This window comes from Onthophagus taurus, chromosome 2 (assembly GCF_036711975.1).
Source record: "Onthophagus taurus isolate NC chromosome 2, IU_Otau_3.0, whole genome shotgun sequence".
Classification (NCBI taxonomy): Eukaryota; Metazoa; Arthropoda; class Insecta; order Coleoptera; family Scarabaeidae; genus Onthophagus; species Onthophagus taurus.
In genome coordinates, this window is record NC_091967.1 from 19400500 (window position 1) to 19421607 (window position 21108).

Consider the following 21108-nt stretch of genomic DNA (forward strand, 5'->3'; position numbering starts at 1 on the left):
GGCATTACTGAGCACTGGATTAAATTCACAGTGAACAATTTAATTCAGATCTAAGGATATAAAACGTCATCAACGTTTTGTCGTACGAACTACCAACATTATTATGACGCAATTTGACTTAAAAGTAGAAGAAAGGAGAGATGTAGTTAATTTCTCTATCGAAAAAGATATCGAATTGGCAGCCATTGAAACTTCCAAGGAGTCAATTATGATATCATTTTATACATATATCACCCATGGGCAACTGCAACATTTTTCTCGATCAATTGAATAAACTTTTAGAACACCTAAGTAAAGAACTCCAAACAAAAATTATATATATTATGGGAGATTTTAATATTGATCTCTTAAAGAGGGACAAATATGCTGAATTCACATTTAACATTGTGAATTTGTTCAATCAACCGTTTAGAGTTGGCACAATTAGTGCAACCTGCATTGACAATATTTACGCTGATCGTAGAAACTTTGAAACGAGAGTGATTAATTTTCATCTGTCAAATACATCTGGACAAATAGTCTCATACCAAGAGTTACCACGACCACGAACTGAAAAAAACAATTGTTAAACACATGAAAATATACAATAACTCAAATACTCACCAATTCAGAACCAAGCTAATGGTTAATGGTGTAGCACCTGATTCAACACAATCAACACAAGTTAAATATACTACCTTCCATGAAGCTTTCCAAACAATTTTTGATAAATGCTTCCCTATAATAAAGAATATGAGTGAGAAAATTCGTGACCCAAGTTTGGATAAAATGCAACAAACTTTAGACTTTTTATGTACTACAATGCAACTAACAAAGATGGAAGATAGTTATAATTTATATAGAAAATACAAAAAAGAGTATCATGTAGCAATTACAATGCATAAACATAAAAAGAATGAAGATTTCATTGCAGAATCAAGCAACGTGCAAAAAGCAATATGGAAAATAATTAATTCACAAACAATTTTAATTTTTGCCTGATCTCACTGGTCTTTATTTTACCAATTCTGGTTACCTAGAATCTAGGACCTTCCTCAAGTACTTCATCGTTGTAGCCTAAATCTTACTTTTCTCGATGTTTGTTAATATCCAAGACTTACATCTGAAACTTAATACAGATACATCCTTCCTATTGATAAAGTTCTAAAACCGTGTAAAGTATAATTTTACTGCTTTTTGCACCACTTCCTGTATATTTCTGTATAATGTTGTCCATAAATACTGCGAACAATACAGGACTCAGTTCTTGACCCTGACGTAAACCTTTATGAGTCGTAAAGTCATTCGATTTTCAGTTATTACTTATTACCTTCAGTAATTTATTTTTTACTCTTCTACGTTGCAGACTTTCTGTCTTCGCACTTTATCAAAAACTTTTTCGAGGTCCAAAAGCCATGTACTTGTTTCTGAGTTTTCCTAATTTTATAGTAAACACATGGTTCTTAGTTTCTTTCCTGAATCCACTTCGTAATTCGAATAATATTGGTTCTATAATATCTTTTAATATTTTTAAACTTTTAGTAAAGTACTCGATAGTGGTAATCTGTGGTTATTTTGTTGTGTCCTTTCTATTTTTCCAGTTTATGGCTTCTTTTATTTCATCCATTGTTATTTTAGAATTCTCTGTTTCTACTCCCAGCAAATCTTGGAAGTAACATTTCGATTTTTCCACAGACTCCTCTTCCTTTGGAAGTAATTTCCCCCATTTATCTCTAATTTGCACTGTTGTAGTTGTTTAATTTTCTTGTTTTTCAGTACACTAAAAAATAACATTTGGTGTCGTTTGTTATAACACTTATAACTTCTTTTTAAGTGTTCCACATATCTCTTTAGCTGAGCTTTAGCATTCCTTTTAAATATGTTAAACAGTTGTTCAAGATTTTTCCCCTCTGGGTTTACCTTTGTTTCCAATATATTTTTTTATTGCTTTTGCATACTTTCTCACTTTCTATTAATTTGTATGTTCATCGATTCGTGTTTTTTCCTGTTTGATCGTTACTTATTTCGGGTCCTCTTCTAATTCCATTAAATTTCCGGCTTTTCTCTCCGTGGTTCTTCTCTCGTTTACTTATCTATATCTTTATGTTCATAAAAGGCGTTTGATATTATCATGTCAATAAGAAGACAGAAATTCAACATACGCTTCATGCATTTCAATACATTTCTTATAGTATGTACTTTCTCTTTATCCAACTTCGAAGTCACCGACAATATATAGCTTTTCTTTTTTTCTTCTATTACTTCGTTGAGTTGATTCCAAAATCTATTCTTCAATTCTTTTCCGTTATCTTCATTTGGCACGTATACCAAGGTCTGACCCACAGAATAACCAGAAGTGACACTGGCGGTACCTGACGCCATATTGTTGCGAAGGAAGCAAGGTTTGCTGCTATTGATGGTAAATTATGTTATATCTGTTTCAGTTCCTCGCGATAAGATGGCGGATTTTAAATCGAGGTCATAAAACGAGATGCCGCCAACATCAAACGAATCGACGCCAGTGTCATTACTGGTTCTATGGTCTCATCTTCCATAGTCACAAAGTTCGTTCTAACTTCCCTTTCTATTTCTGCTTTTTGATAGCTATTCTTTGGTTTATTTTGCAAGCTTCTCCCCACCTACCATCTTAGTACAACTTTTAATGGTTTTCCGATTTTAGGTTGTGTAGTACTAAGGATTTCTCTATCAAAAAGTTTTTCATCCACCGAGGTTGATTCGGTTAATTTTGGTCTCTTGTGGTCATTTCTTTCTTTTGATTGGTCTTGTAAGTTGGAAATCTTTTTTACTATCTTGATACTGCTGTTGGTCTGCCGATGAAGATATTTTCGCTTTTTATTGATAGCTTTTATACTAAACAGTCAATACCATGATGGAACGATACAAACAATACTTTATGCTCATCAATCACCTCAGGGGCAATAGGGTAAACACACCAATGGGTTACTACAATCGCAGTAAAATAAAGAGCTTAAAGGAAGCTGGAATGCGTATCATTATCAGATAAAGAGAGTAAGAAGTGTGATTCAGATAGATTCCAGGTGATGTGTAGAAGGTTAAACTCTCCAAAAATGTGGTCTGAATAGAGTGCAGTTTTTAAAAAAAGGTGCCAAATGATTTTTTATTTGTCGGTGGAAGATATACACAACAAAGGAGCTTAACAGACCATCTTTGTTTGAGCACAGAGTAACTGTGGAGTATAAAATGTTTGATTTTACAGCAATAAGAACACCTCTACCATCACGTTTTGTAGAAGCAGTTAATTCATAGCAGTCAACCTCAGAGTAAATACTGTGATAGGTCCACCTTTGAATGAATGTTATCTATATAGACTCTATATATGCTCTCATCAGCTGTGTAAATATCTGATTATTAATTCTTTACAAACTCATCTACCGCTAGGGATTTATTTTAAGAAATCTTGTGGACTTATCAAAAGCTAGAATTTTTAAATTTGCACATCTACTTTTAAAAAAACACCTTGTATAATTACTACATAATTAAATTTACGTTGAACCGTCTTATATTACGGATCGTATTAAACTTAAAACAATCTCTTACCTTATTACATGTTACGTTACGGTATTAAGTTCCAACGTGATGACAGAGAAAAGAAACCAAAGTAGACGTGTTTTATGATTATGTAATATCATTTATTTTTTAACAACGAATTCTTATCCCCATTGATAAAATTAACGAATTTTGTTGTTGTATTGTTATTTAAATTTCATTTCCTTTTTTGCAAAAACGACTTTGTAATTATTTGTTTGGATGTTTTTTTTTTCATAATGATTTGTTACACAAACAAATTAAAATCGTATTTAACGGAAGTAAAAACTTCGTTTTGGGTGGGAGGACAAAACCTACCATTGAAAAGAAGTCATAGTTTAACAACGTTGTTTACCGGTTTCTTAAAGCCATAGAAAAAGAGTCAATGTTTTCTCAGTCGCTTATCTTCTTTGGTTAAGTTAACATGTGGTCGATATTCGAATTTATTCAAAATTTATTGCTTCGTAATGTACGAATTTATTGTAATAAAAATAATAAAATAAGTGGAATTAATTATTTTTTCTTTTTATTTTAGTTGGAAGCATTTAGAGTACCTTCTCTTAAAAAGGAAGTCCAAAAAGTACGAACGGATGCCGAAGAAGCTCGTTTATCATGCCAACATCTCGAAGAAAAACTTTTAGAAGTAAACGCAGTACACGCTGCGGAAATTGAGGAAGAACGGGCGAAGTATCGATCAGAAATAACAAGCCTTTTGGAACAACACAGAAATAGAATAACTCAATGTAAGTGCTTTTAATTATATTAATTTTAAATTAAATATAATAAATTTGATTTTTGTAGTAAAAAATGCAAGTGCAGAAAACGAACAAAAACTTAGACTACAAATACAGAACTTATCAGCAAAATATGAAAACCTCGAAAAGGAGCATCAAGCTTCAATGAATATTTTACGTGAAGAGAACGATTCAATTCGGGAACAAATCGATGAAAAGAACGGGTATATCGAAAGCTTGAAACTACAAAAAGGCGAAAGTGAGAAATTTAAACGAAGCTATAAAGATCAAGTAAATTCTCTAATGCATGAATTAGTTGTGGTTAGAGAAGAAAACGATACATTACTTAATCATTCTAAGAATGAAGGAAATACAAGTATACAGGTAAAGAAAATCGTAAATATTTACAAAATTAGTTATTAAATATTTATCTAATTCTTTAGGAAGTCCTTTCACTAAGAGCAGTGTTGGATTTAAAACAAACTGAGTTACAAGATATACGAAAAGCTTTAGCTACAGCAACTCAAAAAGCTGAATTAGTTCCAGCGTTAGAAGAAAAAGCTAATGCTTTATCAGCAAAGTGTGAAGATTTAGTATCACAGTTGGACCGAAAAAATATTTGCGAAATGTAAGTTATTAAAAGAATTTATTAATTAATATTTTTAATTTAAAAAATATTATTCGAAATCCACTCAACCAGTTTTTAATATTTAGGAGAAATAATATAAAATGTTTTTTGTACTTTTAAACTGGTCTTTTATAACAGGAGCGGGCGCGTGTCATAAATTTTATGACATCAGGACCGTATTACTAAGTATTACACAGTATTACATTGTTTTTAATAAAACACATTTTCCTAGAGTAAAAATATTTAATTTATATTAAACAATGTTTTAAACAATTAAAAACATAAAATGAAATCGATTAATTTTTCAAATCTAACAACATTTATAAACTACATACCGAGACTAACTCGTAATACATGAATGCAGTTACGAAACTACTGTGTACTTGCACTGTCCCACATAAAATGCAACATAGCTTAATAGTACAGGCATTGAGTAATTCTGCAGAGGAAAAGTTGTGCTTGGAAAAAGGTGACATCCTTATAACAATCTTGAGTTTTCGTCCGTGTTAAGATACGCACAGCTAAACCCGAAGATTTCTAATTCTAGGTCTAGTGTTAGTTTCAGTTTTACAGTAGCACTATCACTAGAACTGACACTAGACGTAGAATTAGAAACATTCGGATTTAGCCGCACGTCTCTCAAGACGGCTAAACCCGAATGATTCTAGTTCTAGGTCTTGTGTTAGTTCTAGTTTTACACTATCACTAGAACTAACACAAGACCTAGAACTAGAAACATTCATATTTAGCCGTACGACTCTCAAGACGGCTAAACCCGAATGATTCTAATTCTAGGTCTTGTGTTAGTTCTAGGTCTTGTGTTAGTTCTAGATCTTGTGATAGTTCTAGATTTACACTAGCACTATCACTAGAACCTAGAACTAGAAACATTCGGATTTAGCCGCACGTCTCTCAAGACGGCTAAACCCGAATGATTCTAGTAGGTCTTGTGTTAGTTTTAGTTTTACACTAGCACTATCACTAGAACCTAGAACTAGAAACATTCGGATTTAGCCGTACGTCTCTCAAGACGGCTAAACCCGAATGATTCTAGTTCTAGGTCTTGTGTTAGTTCTAGGTCTTGTGGCAGTTCTAGATTTACACTAGCACTATCACTAGAACCTAGCACTAGAAACATTCGGATTTAGCCGTACGTCTCTCAAGACGGCTAAACCCGAATGATTCTAGTTGTAGGTCTTGTGTTAGTTCTAGTTTTACACTAGCACACTATCACTAGAACCTAGAACTAGAAACATTCGGATTTAGCCGCACGTCTCTCAAGACGGCTAAATCTGAATGATTGTAGCTCTAGGGTTAGTTCTAGGTCTTGTGTTAGTTCTAGTTTTACACTAGCACTATCACTAGAACCTAGAACTAGAAACATTCGGATTTAGCCGCACGTCTCTCAAGACGGCTAAATCTGAATCATTCTAGCTGTAGGGTTAGTTCTAGGTCTTGTGTTAGTTTTAGTGTTACACTAACACTATCACTAGAACCTAGAACTAGAAACATTCGGATTTAGCCGCATGTCTCTCAAGACGGCTAAACCCGAATGATACTAGTTCTAGGTCTTGTGTTAGTTGTAGGTCTTGTGGTAGTTCTAGATTTAACGGCAAGAAGTATCCACGACCGTACGTGAGCAACAAAAACGATAAATTTGTCGGGGTTAACGGTCAAAATGATGATTAATGAAACAACTTTCTAAAAGTGCTAATATTTCGATTGTTTATTCAATCTTCCTCAGAGCTTTTCAATGCTAATAAGGTTTTACAAGAGAAAAACCAACAATTAAAAGTTTGATAATCATTCATGAAAAAACAACTAGTAAAAAACCAACTTACTTGTTTAATGAGACTAGGGAATGAGCAAAGTTTGACTTCATAATAAACTTGTTAAAAAAACTTTAAAATATTGAAAATTACTAAACTTATCCATAATAAAATTGAAATAGAAAAATTATGTTAACTATTTAAAACTTTAACACACAACCCTCGGGAAAACAAGATGGACATTACACGTTAAAATAAGTTGTTACAATAAAAAACTCGTTTTTTAAAATACGGCATAGTGTAAACGCACCAGTGTTTGACCTGTTAAGGATTTTTTAATGTCAGTGTTTGACCGAGCCATATTATTTTTCTTGTAGATCCCTCTGCCTTTACATAAAATGATCAAAATATGATCAAATACACATCTGATTCATTTAAAGTTACTTACCCTACATATAAAATATAACATCATGAAGTAATATTTTTTAAAAATTAAAAAGGAAAACAGTATTTCGCATTTAGTGTTTGGCCACTTTGATTACATTACTTGACCAATAATATCTAGTCTTTGACCTTAAAACCGTCACTGTTTGACCGATTCTTAATATAATATTCATTTTCATTATTTTTCCATACTATTTTGTTCACAAAAAAAGTTTATATTTTTTGACTCTTTAAGAACATCTTTTAAAACAGGAGTAAAATGCTCTTGACTTTACTTTTCACCCAAATTTTGTGTTTTCCAACTGGGTTTTTGTAACAGGAAAACCCCTGCTGAATGAAACAACCATTCAACCAGCAGTTTTTCTTCGTCAGAATTTAAAAATGCTGGTGGGCCCATTTTCCTCTGCACTGGTGTTTTTCCTTTTTCTTTATAAATAAGGTTTTACTTTGGAACGTTAAACATCTTGGCTGCTTTTTCATAAGATAAACTCCTACTTCTTACATCGAGAGTCTTTTGAAGATCTTCTTCACTATTTTTAAACTTAGGCTTCGTTGTCATATTGGTACTGAGAAAATGTTAATCTGATTCATATTTCCTAAATTTTCCATATAGATTATCCATTTTTTGATAATTGACCATTATAAGAGTCAGCGTTTGACCAACCTTTTATCTTTTTAATTTTACAGACTCATTACTGCTTAAGTGCGGTCAATTACTTTTATGTGGGTTCGTGCTCACTTTTATTCTAAATCTAGGGGTTATGTTTTTATTTATTCACCAAAACATCGGAATTGTAACTTAAGTTTTATTTAATAGTTTAACAAAATAAGGGTATTATTTGATTTCACTATACTGGTCACCGTTTTGATCGAATCTACAATAGAAAACAGTTTTTACTTTCGCGTTTTAATTTTTCGCCCGTCGTTGATCTTACCGATCTTTTTCGTTCGATTGCTTTTCGACTACTGACTTCCCGCCTAGGAAAGTCGGCTCGTCCCACTCCTGAGAGCCTTCAAGGACAAATCCTACATCTCGGCCATCTTGCAAAGCATTCGTCTCGAATGGACTGTCCAGACACCAGGGCTTCATGAAATCAGCGCTGCTGAACGTTTTTCCGGGACCCTCGTGGTTACCAACTTTTTCCACCTCGTAGCGATCAAGACCAGTTCCTCTAACTACTCTATACGGACCTAGAAATTTTGGCAACAACTTAGATTCATTTTGAAATTGCGTGCGCTTTATGGCCACGAGATCGCCTATACGATAGTTTCTTGCAGGTTTTCTTTTTTTATTATAATTTCGTCGATTTTCTTGTTGAATTTTAATGATCTGCTTTTTAGCCTCTCTTCTCAAATTCTCTCGTTCCTCATTGAATTCCTGAACGTATTCCTCTTCAATTATCTCTCTTAACCGGAGTTCTTCAGGCCGTTTCATTGGTACACCAAACATCAGCTGAAAAGGTGTGCTATTCACACTTCTTTGAAATGTGCTATTTATAGCTTCTTGTACTTTCTTAACGTATTTGTACCAATTTTCTGGTTTTTCAATCGTTAATTTGGAGAGTACGGGGATGATTATTCGATTTATTCGCTCAACTTGTCCGTTTCCACGCGGAACACCCGTTGTAATTGTTACGTGTCTAATACGTTCTTGCGTGCAATAATTATTGAATTCTCGTGATGTAAAAGCGGTTCCTCGATCCGAAATTATTACTGCTGGGTTTCCAAAAGTTGTTTTTTGTAATTCTAATTTGTCTAAGACTTCCTTTGTTGAAGTAGTTTTTGTAGGGTAAATCCATACAAATTTGGTGAAGGCGTCGATGACAGCAAACAAATATTTATAGCTTTTACAGGTTTTCGCCATCGGACCCAGATGATCAATGTGATATGTGTGTAAGGGGACATCACCCTTCTCTATTGGATTTAATAAACCTTCGGCTTTTCCTGATTTTCTTTCTACTAAAATGCATCGTATGCAATTTTGTATAATCTTCTTAATTTTTTCGTCTAAGTTAGGTATGTAATAATCTCGTTTGATCAACTCACTCGTTTTTTTCAAAGCAAAGTGGCCATTTTCATGCGCCTCTCGTATTATGTGCGGTTGCATATTAATTGGAATCGCAAGGAGTCTTTGCCCATCTATATTTTTATACAAAATGTTCTTCACCACCTCATAATTTTCATACTCGCCACTTTCCAAAATTTTCATAATTGTTCGTAGATGTTCGTCGTCCGATTGCGCCTTCGCCACCCTTTCCAAAAATCCGGATTCAATTATCATAGTTATTGGATTTCGACTTAGAGCATCGCAATGCTTCATTCTATGTCCTGGTCTATGCTCAATCGTATAATCAAATTCTTCCAACAAAAGCGCCCATCGTGCGACCCTTGTGCAAAGATCTTTCTTTTGCATTGTGGCTGCAAAAGCTGCACAATCTGTTAAGATTTTAAAATGGTTGCCCAATAAATAAACGCGAAATTTTTTCAACGCCTCTACTATGGCAAGTACCTCGAGCTCATAACTATGATATTTTTTCTGAGCGTCACTAGTTTTTCTACTCCAGTAATAGATTGGATATAATTTTCCGTCATTTGGATTCGTTTGCAATAATACGGCTCCAAAGCCATCTTTACTCGCATCTACGTGGAGTTCCGTTTCGTTGCCATAATTGAAAATTTTCAGTACTGGTTCGCTAGTTAATTTTTCTTTTAGCTGTTCAAATGCTTGCTCTTCATCTTTTTCAAATACAAACCTTTTGCCTTGTTTTAATAAATCCGTTAAAGGTTTCGCAATTAGTGAGTAATCAGCGATATATTTTCTAAAGTATCCAGTAAGTCCCAGAAAACTTTGAACTTTCTTTACCGTCGTTGGTTTCGGAAAATTTATAACGGCCTTGATTTTGTGTTTCGCTGGCTTGACAAAGCCATTCTCTATTTCATGACCCAAATATTCCACAGAATCTTTAAGGAACTGACATTTCGACCATTTAAACTCTAATCCATTTTCCATTGCCGTGATTAAAACTCTTTTCAACCTTTTAAACGCTTCGTTGACGTCTTTGGCAGGAATAATAATATCGTCCATGTATAAAATCACTACATTTTCTCGAATCAGATCTTTAAACACGTTGTTGACATAACGTTGAAAAACTGCAGGTGAATTGCATAAGCCGAACGGAGTACGCAAAAACTCATATTGTCCATTTGGCGTTACGAAAGATGTATACTTTACGCTCTCTTCTGCGACAGGAACATGAAAGAACCCATTTCTTAAATCTAACGTTGTAAATATTGTCGCACCAACCAATAAATCAATATGGTCTTCTATCACAGGAAGGGGATAACGATCCTTTATTATTTTTCTATTCAATTTGCGGTAATCGATGCAAATGCGAGTACTTCCATCCTTCTTCTTCACGAGTACAATAGGGCTTGCAAAGTCGGATGTACTTTCTCTAATTATTCCATTGTTCAACCATTCTTCGATTTGTTTATTTACCTCATGTTTTTCTGGCATTGACAATCTTCTCGGCGTCTGGTAAACTGGTATCTCGTCCTGTAAAATAATTTTAGTTTGCACGTTTGCCGATGGTGAACACTTTTCCGGTTTGTAATTTTCGATTAATCGTTCAACTTCGTCATAATATTCATATCTTCCGACATCTAAAACATTTTCTGTATTTATTAACAATATATCATTTTCTTCGGAAAGATTTAGTTCTTCTTTTTGTCCACGGCTAAAAACTTTAATTTCTTCGGAGGAAATCATCAAGGTAACTTGTTTTAAAATTGATTTTCCGATAAGCAAATCCATGGGAATGGCATCGTCAGGTACAATATGTATTGTCGTCTCAAATTCGCACTTATCTATGCTTATATCAGTGTTAAATTTTCCTAAAGTAGAAACAGCGTTTTTGCCTAGTCCTTTCAGGGAAATCGATGTGCTTTCAAAATTTGGTGAACCCAACTTCAAATAACTGCTAATCTTAATCAGGTTAAGATCACTTCCGGTATCTACAAATCCGTTAAATAATCTTTTGTTAAGGTACAATTGCTTGTATCCGGGCATTACTTCTTCAATCTCTCTTATCACATACGATTGTCTCTTTTCTTTCTCTTGCGACTGACAATTCCTCGAAATATGACCAAAGTTATTGCAGTTGAAACATTTTATGCCTTTTGCCTTGTCGCGGCAATTCTTCGAAAGGTGACCCTTCTTTCCACAGTTGAAACATGTTGGAAAAGAATCTTTTTCGTCGCGTTCATTCTTTTTCTGCCTCAAATCGGTGTCCTTGGTATTTTTTTCTTTATAATCTCGTTTATCTTTATATTGCTTGGATTTCATTTTCTCATAAATTTTTAATTTCGCTTTAAAATCGTTCATACATTTTGCACCATATAGCACGGTTTTATTTACTTCGTCGTCAGTAATCCCGTCAATAATATAGTCGATCAACGCGTCTTCTTCTATGTAACCCCGTGATGCAATTTGTCGCATTTCTAAAAGGTATTGCGTAATCGTCTCATCCTTTCGTTTTTTTCTGGTAGTTAGCATTTTATGTAATGCTGCGCTGTTTATTGTTTGACCATATTCCTTTTTTAACTTATTTTTCAATATTTTCCATGATTTAATCATCGGTTCTGATTTGATAAACAGAAGTGCGTCATCCTTAAGCAATCTTTTTCCGTAAATCAACTTTTCTACGTCGTTCCACCCCATCAATATTGCGGTTTCTTCAAATTCTTCCAGCCACTTCTCGACCGAACAATTATCACGTCCGTTGAATGTTGAAACTGCGTCCTCCACGTCCTTAAACGTTAGTACAAATTTTGGTGGCGCCTTCTTCGATTCAGGAACTATTTTTTGTACGTCATCATTTCCTTCGTCATCGTTTTCTACGTCGTTATTAACGTCATTGTCGGAATTATCCTCGTCGCTGTGGTTTTCGTCGTCATTTGCTTCGTCGTCTTTTGTTAACAAATTTAAATCCGACAATCGTGTACATAAAACTCCCACCAAATCCTCCTTATTATTCGCGTCGTTTGGAATTTCCAAGATGTTACAAATTGAGTTTAAATCTCCCAAAGTCAAACTTTTTATCGCGTAATCTAACTTCTTTTGTTTTTCGTCATTATTTTCAAAAGCAAAACCCGTAAACTCACGTAATCTTTTTCTATTGTTACGATCGCCGTCATTTTCAAAAACCAGTTTATGACATGCCCTTATAGCAGCCGTTTTTGCTCTTGATATGTTTCGTTCAATATTTAAATTATCGGCTAAGCGATCCATTTTTATTTTATTTCTTTTAATAATTTTCGTAGATGAACAAAAGCATGCAACTTATCTTTTTTTTTTTTGTGGACTTCTGGCGTGTCACGTCTCTTCGAAAGCCGTTACTGTAATGGCGTCGCTTCGTCGTTGTCTGTGTCTCCCACGACCTTCACAACTCCCGCGTCGTTGCCGTTTTTGTTGTTTCTTCGGAATTTTACTCTTCGCTTTCCAATTTTCAATACACTTTTACTGTTTGTTAACACATTCGCACATTACCGTTTTTCTTATTCCGGACGGGCCTCCAATTTGTGGGTTCGTGCTCACTTTTATTCTAAATCTAGGGGTTATGTTTTTATTTATTCACCAAAACATCGGAATTGTAACTTAAGTTTTATTTAATAGTTTAACAAAATAAGGGTATTATTTGATTTCACTATACTGGTCACCGTTTTGATCGAATCTACAATAGAAAACAGTTTTTACTTTCGCGTTTTAATTTTTCGCCCGTCGTTGATCTTACCGATCTTTTTCGTTCGATTGCTTTTCGACTACTGACTTCCCGCCTAGGAAAGTCGGCTCGTCCCACTCCTGAGAGCCTTCAAGGACAAATCCTACATTTATTGTTATAAAAAAGGTTTAAAAAAATAGAAAAGAATCAAACATTTACATTTCTATTACGCTTAAATATATATAAAATTTAAAATCGGTTAAAAAACTCAGTTTTGAGTGTTTGTGTCCTATAAATGACCAAAAGAGGAACCAGTAATTGACCGCATATTTAACCTGATTGTATCTTACTTTTAAAGTATAAAAATGTTGGTCAAATACTAAACAACTTAAACGGGAAGATATAAGTTTTAAAAACAGGTATTACACATTTTTCCATTTTATTAATCAAATATAAATCCTTGTGAGATTATAAAACAAGCAATTCGTTTAGTATTTGACCGTTTGGTCAAACACTAATTTTTAATAAAATTTAGAACTACCAGTCATTGACCGGCTTTATTTCAACAAATAATTAATTAAAGCGGTATTTTTTTAATACAACCAATAGAAAACATTATTAGATCACTGACAAACAAAAAAAAAAACATCATATATGTAAAAACGGCTGAATAGTACTACCCTGTTTGGGCGAATTTCTAAACATAAAAATTACGCTTTTTAACACGATATGAATAGGCCGGCAGTTAGCGCGAAATTAAACAATAAAAACTCAAGAACGGTATGGCCGTGGACTTTTTGTGTACTAGGGGGTGGAGAGGAGACTGGTGGCTGTTTATGGATATATTTATATTTTTTTTTAGATATTCCTTGGATCCTTATTTTTTACATTTTTTTACAAAAACGGTCAAACACTGACTAACGGTCAATTACTGGCGTTTTACCGTATGCTACATGTCAACCACAGCGCAAACTCCAACAATTGGAAGATAACCAGCAGATTGAATAAACAACCGAAATATTTATATCCCTTAATACACCCCATAATATAAATACGGCCTTATAAATCAGCAATTAATGTGTAAATTTTTTGTATTTTATTACTTTTTTGCCATAAAGACAACGTCAATATATATTTTTTTACATTGTTTTGTCATCATGTTCAAAATACTTAGTTACATGAATACTTTAGCGTTAAATCCTTTCAAATGCATAATATAAAGAGATATATTCTAAAAACGAAAGTTGTCATAAATATTATGTGAGTTAAAATTGATTAAATCCATAAGAAAATGGTCACAGTTCAACCATTTTTATAAACTGTAACGTGCTCGTCTTTAATTTTAAAAAGTTTAACTAATTTTTTGGTACTTTTCGGAATTAAGAAATGTTCTACAACATAATCTGTCAATCCTATAATTATTTTTTGATAAGATGGATGTAACTTCACATTTTTAACGAAGTTTCTGAAGATGCCTATAAGGCGAAACTAGTCGGACGAAAAATAAAATTTTACAACCAGTTAAAGTACATTGAAACTGTCTTTCATTTTTGACCATAAATATTATGACAGTGAGCCCGTTCGAAGGTTAATTAGACAATAAACTTGAGTCTTACTAGTTTCGGCTACAAGCCATTTTCAGAGACTAGTTTTTGGACACAATAATAGATTAAAACAGAAATTTTACATTTTTCAAAGTTACAAATTAAAATAAAATATAAAGTTTATAGCAATGTTCTTATAATCACGTTAAATTTTTAAATTGTTCTGAAGATGACTTGTAGCCGAAATTAGTAAAACTCAAGTTTATTATCTAATTAAAGACCAGTTTAAACGTACAAAAAAATAAAAAGATTTTATATTATTTCTCGTAAATTCTTAATTTAATTAAACTTTAATGTTTTAGTCAATTAGTACGAGAAAAGAAAAAGCTCGAAGAATCCTTAAAAGAAGAATTAAACCAAAAACGTTGTTTGATTCAACGAAACGAAGAGCTGCAATGGAAACTTCAACAAAACAAAGAGGTCGTTACCAAAGTAATCGAACAAGCGGAAGAGGGCAGTTTTAATCGTTCGATTTTAAGCACATCATTTAACGAAAGACACATGACCCCGCGTCATTTAGAACGAACGTTATCGTTTCGAGAAACGAAACCAATGATACGAGAAACAACAATAAATTGTCGAAAATCAAAAAATTCCTACGATTTAGATTTCGACGATATCTCCCCGCCGTCTTCGCCTAAAGTGAAAGGGGTCGTTGAAAAATCAGATTCGGTTAGTTACGTGTTAGAAATGGATGAAAGTCCCGAAGTAGTCGCTTCGAGAATTGTGCGACGAAGTTTTCGAAATACAACACCTCCAAAAAGCACCCCAACAAAATCCCCATCAAATAAACGAGCCAGAATGAAAACAAATCCGTTAAGTTTGAGCTCATCGGCCGGTGCGATTGTATCAAACACAAAAATTAAGAGACGATTAAGTAACGGCGATTGCGAGCAGGATAATTTTTTATTAGGAATGCCAATTACGAGTACGCCAATGCAAAGACGCGATGACGACGATAATTCGTCATCGCATGATGATTCGACGTGTAAAGAAGAAAATTTAGATATCGATGAAGAACACGATGTTCATGTACAGATTCCTTCGTTGCCAAGTGAAATCGGTAGGAATAATAATCGCGAGAATCTACCTATGCCAAAACACTTGGCCGGCGAAACTATGATATTTGAGATGAATTCCGACGACGAAAGTACAACAAGTTCTTCTAGTGGACAATTATGAGATGACTTTTAAAAGTAAACGGAGAAAACGAGAGATCATTTTTAACATGTTGGTAATTTTATTTTAAAAATAAAAACTAAATTGTTTTTGATGATGGAAAAGAGAAGCACAATACCACTTTAATAATAATAATAAAAATAACGCCGTTGCGGAAATATTATATATATATTGACTAATTAACGCCTGGCAGAAGAAAAAAAATTAATGCTGTGCAATCTTTGTAGAAGACGAGAAAAATACTAAGAGAGGATTAAGAAAGAATACGTTTAAGCCAATCGTGTACTACCGCTGATATTTTTTTAAAAACAAAGTTTGTTAGTTTATAAAAGCAACATCTGTGACGTTCTTTCTTTATTTCAAACTTATTAAAAAAAAAGAGTAAAAAAGAGAACATGATTATCTTAAATTTTTGGAGTTTAATTTAAAACCAAACATTTAAGCGCGATCATATTTTGTGAATAAATTTCTAATCGTATTATTATTTGTTACTTGATAAATTAATTATTAGTTCTTTTTAATTTTAGATATTATTTATCAGTATTATATCTTCCTCTTCTTTTCCCAACCTTTATCTTAAATTAAGGTTTTGTTTAGTTTGGTGTAAAGTTGTACATTTTTTTTAATAAGCATCGTTAATTATTAATATTTTAAATCTCAACAAATAATTAAAAAAGAATATTTTTGTATGTATAAGTTACTCATTTCCATCACTTGTTACTGTTACCTTTTTTTATACTTTATGCAGGATGACTCATAAATAATTAGAAATATACAATACATCAAAATATAAAATTTAATGGGGAAACTTTAAAAATTAAGTATATATTAAATTGTTATATTTTGGTGTGAAACGTTTTTTATTATTTATGAGTTACCCATTAATATTTTTATTTAATTCTCTTGGGAGTTTTTGATGTATTTAGTTTTAAAATAAAATCTATTGAAGGTATAAAATAGTATATTAATGGGTTATAATCTTCTATTTCAAATATTTTTAATGAAGATACTCATTTTAAATGTAAATGTAAAGATTTAAAAACGTGTAAATATTTCTTTTTGTACTTCCAATACTTTTTATTTTATTTACGATCGAAACTTCGTCTCTTTTTGTCATATTCTTTATTATTGTACAGTAAAATTTCGATATAACTGATTAATACGGAAAAGAGAGTGTCTGATGTATGGAACAATTTTTAATTTGCTTTTCTAAGTCTCTTAAGACGACTAAACCCGAATCTTGCTACTTCTAGGTCTGGTCTTAGTTTCACTTTTAGTTCAATAAAGATATACAACAATCTAGCACTGAATGGCAGATAAAACTAGAACTAACACTAGACCTAGAACTAGAAACTTTCTAGTTTTAGGTCTAGTGTTGGTTCTAGTTTTAGCTCAATCAAAAATATACAACAATTTAACGCTGAATAACAACTAAAATAAGAACTGTCACTAGCATTAGAGGTAACTCTAGACCTAGAACTAGAAACATTCGGGTTTAGCCGTCTTAAGAGACGTTTGGCTAAACCCGAATGTTTCTAGTTCTCGGTCTAGTGTTAGTTCTAGTTTTAGCTCAATGAAAAATATACAACAATTTAACGCTCAATAACAACTAAAACAAGAACTATCATTGGCATTAGAACTAGCTCTAGACCTAGAACTAGAAACATTCGGGTTTAGCCGTCTTAAGAGACGCATGGCTAAACCCGAATGTTTCTAGATCTTGGTCTAGTGCTAGTTCTACTTTTGTGTCAATAAAAATGATCAACAATCTAGCGCTTAATAATAAGTAAAACTAGAGGTTATACTAGCACTAAAAGTAGCACTAGACCTAGAACTAGAATCATTCAGGTTTAGCCATGCGTCTCTTAAGACGGCTAAGCCCGAATGATTCTACTTCTAGGTCTAGTGTTAGTTCTAGTTTTAGCTCAATGAAAAATATACAACAATTTAACGCTCAATAACAACTAAAACAAGAACTATCATTGGCATTAGAACTAGCTCTAGACCTAGAACTAGAAACATTCGGGTTTAGCCGTCTTAAGAGACGCATGGCTAAACCCAAATGTTTCTAGTTCTTGGTCTAGTGCTTGTTCTACTTTTGGGTCAACAAAAATGATCAACAATCTAGCGCTTAATAATAAGTAAAACTAGAGCTTATACTAGCACTAAAAGTAGCACTAGACCTAGAACTAGAATCATTCAGGTTTAGCCATGCGTCTCTTAAGACGGCTAAACCCGAACGATTCTAGTTCTAGGTCTAGTGTTAGTTCTAGTTTTAGCTTAATAAAAAATATGCATCAATTTAATGCTGAATAACAACTAAAACAAGAACTATCACTAGCATTAGAGCTAGCTCTAGACCTAGAACTAGAAACATTCGGGTTTAGCCGTCTTAAGAGACGTATGGCTAAATCCGAATGTTTCTAGTTCTAGATCTTGTGCTAATTCTACTTTTGGTTCAATAAAAGTGAACAACAATCCAACTAAAACTAGAGCTTATACCAGCACTAAAAGTAACACTACACCTAGAACTAGAATTATTCAGCTTTAGCCATGCGTCTCTTAAGACGGCTAAACCCGAATGAATCTAGTTCTAGGTCTAGTGTTAGTTCTAGTTTTAGCTTAATAAAAAATATGCAACAATTTAATGCTGAATAACAACTAAAATAAGAACTATCACTAACATTAGAACTAACACTAGACCTAGAACTAGAAACATTCGAATTTAGCAGTCTTAAGAGACGTATGGCTAAACGCGAATGTTTCTAGTTCTTGGTCTAGTGCTATTTCTATATTTGGTTTAATAAAAATATACAACAATTTAACATTGAATAAAAACTAGAACTAACACTAGACCTTGACTAGAAAGTTTCGGATTTAACCGCGCATCTTCAGACTTAAAAATATTTAGTTATATCTGAAATTCTTTCTAAGGTTTTTCGTTATATTGAGATTTTACTGTATTTGTATTTCTTTTGCTCTTCATCTCTCAAACTATAAACTTGTTATTTATTAATATTATTAATATTTTCTTAAAGATGGATAACCGCTATTTACCGAAAAAAATAAAAAATAATCAAATCAAATAATCGAATTCCCCTGCTACTACACGGACCTAATAGTAATAAAACTTGTATTAAAATGAACTTTTATGAAGAATAATAATTCAAAGAAAGCATGTTGGCAAAAAGAAATTATAGAATAAGAAGAAGCGTTTTTTGGATTTTGTAAGCATTTTTTTGTTACGATGGTTTTAGTCCCATTAAAAAAAATTGATATTAAATTTGAAATCAAATTGAGGGAGCATTTCGTATCGGAGATATTTAGACGGTGATATTTGCGCATCTATTTGGATTTGGAGGAACTGAATTTGATAGCGTATGTTTTTTCTTATTATGTATAGAGTATAATGTAAAAATAAAAATTTATTGATTGATTTATTCGTTATAATTTTCCCATTTTCTCTTTTTTAGAAAGTTAGAAAAATCTTCGAAAATTGAATTAGGCCTACAATCAACATTTCAAGCAGTTCTCGTCTTTCTCATGAACCATCTCGTGGAGAAACGCCAAAACTATCCTCAAGGTAGGTTTAAAAATAACTTATTTCTATAGATGTCGCCACTAAAACGGTTTAGTTATTATTAGTTATTTTTATTTAATATTAAAATAACATTTAATTTAATTCTAAATTGAATTAATTTGACGTCTTTTTCTTCGATTTTCTCGTCTGATGAATCCTTCAGTTACCGAATTACATCTTTTCTCCATTTTCTTTAATTCTTTTCTCATTCGAATCAAATTAATTTCTGTATATAATTGAATACCCAACACGAATAACACAAGTATTATCATTAAAAAAGCAATTTGGGACATTTAAAAAAAAAAAAAAATAAATAATAGGTTAAATTAATGTCATTTTTATTGATGTTTCATAATCATAACAATCTCATTTATTAAATAAAATTTATTATTCTGTTCATTATAAGAATAATAAAAAAAATATGAAAGAAACTTCGGAGAATATTTTAAGGAATATTCCCCATTAAAAGGAAGATGACCTGCGGCAGTGTTAAGAGTAAAACAAAAAGGATTAAAGAAAAAAAGAAAGATCGTCCACGTACATCGTAGAGGGCTGGACGTCCATAGCCCGCTGGATCGGACCGTGGTGTGGTGGCTTGTATATAATTATGGGCGCGGGAGATATCATGTCACGATTGTGCTAAGTATAGTGTTTGGTGCACCAATAACCAGAGCTGTGGACCTGTTCGTTTTTCAAAATCATATCAAGAACTCAATCCATTCAATATTTTATTTGGATGATTTTACGTCGATTGGTACTTTATTAACTACCCATACCTGATGAACCTCACCATGAAGAATTTTGTATACAGTTGATTTTATTTATAACGAAAAAGAACTTTTAAAAATCTATTAATTAAAATCAAAGATATCAAATCCGGCTTATAGATTGGCTTATAAGGTGAATGAATGAATTAAGATTTGGCTACTAATATTACAGACTTTGTCCTTGAAAATAACTCTATCTTTTCCTTGGACGCTAATTAGAGGCACTGATTTATTAGATTTATTGTTTTTTTGATATCACGCTTACGTATGGATTATCATTATTAATTAACACAAAATTAAGGGAATGAAGAACAGGATTTTCAAGATCCCTGTTAGAAGGATTTTCTTGAAATAACTTAGTGAATATAAAAAAAATCTTTATTAACTCTTTTCACCTGGCTTAGTCAAATCGTTTATTGATCAATTTGTAATAAGACGAATTATCAATTTTCACACTGTTAGGTTGATCAAATTCTTCAAGAAGAGACGTCCTCTAATGACAATAAACATAATTATTATTTTATGGTAGTTCATTTCATTTTCACCATCGATGTCTAACTTATCGAATCTTGACTGTTTCTGCAAAAAACAACAATAACTCAGGTTAAAAATGATATTTTTACTAATATTTTAGTTCTCTCCTTGCATCTGTAATATTTTCTCTCATTTTATGCTGTAGTGAAGAAGAAACCTTTGATACAAGTTACTCCTTTCGCGGCCAAAATCAACCATAAAAAAGAAGCTGGTCAATCCTAAAACTGTTTCGGACGGAGCATGTAAATTTCATAAAGTTCAGATTTTAAGATTTATCGATTGCAAGTAGTTATAAGATTTAGCTTATCTTACTTTAAATGCTACTTTTGACGTGACAAAATGTTTGCTGTATGTTGCGTACTAAACAACATCTTCTAATCAAACTGTAGATTTTCTAGAATAAAAACTTTTTCTGCGTCTTCAAAACGTTCATTTTGCTTATTATCACGATTACAAAGCAATTGCTTCGCTGATTATCATTAAATTTTGACACAATTATTCAATTGAAGATACTCTTTAAATTGGGGACAAAATATTAGCTAGATACAGGGATATGTTTATCTTTAATAATCTTCTTGTAGGGGCTTTCCACAGGGATGTCTA

General features: G+C 32.6%; 1 protein-coding gene across 4 annotated transcripts in view; it reads left to right on the top strand.

Annotated features, from left to right (window-relative positions):
• The window catches only part of LOC111415166 (toucan), a 105281-nt gene extending 86221 nt beyond the window's left edge, over nucleotides 1–19060 (top strand). For all 4 annotated transcript variants that reach the window (XM_023046709.2, XM_023046710.2, XM_023046712.2 and 1 more), the window contains 4 exons: nucleotides 4082–4289; nucleotides 4348–4664; nucleotides 4724–4908; nucleotides 14748–19060. In XM_023046709.2, coding sequence (XP_022902477.2) covers nucleotides 4082–4289; nucleotides 4348–4664; nucleotides 4724–4908; nucleotides 14748–15627 — 1590 coding nt within the window. In that variant the 3' untranslated portion in view covers nucleotides 15628–19060. The remainder of the gene's footprint in view (nucleotides 1–4081; nucleotides 4290–4347; nucleotides 4665–4723; nucleotides 4909–14747) is intronic.
• The last annotated feature ends 2048 nt before the right edge of the window (nucleotides 19061–21108 follow it).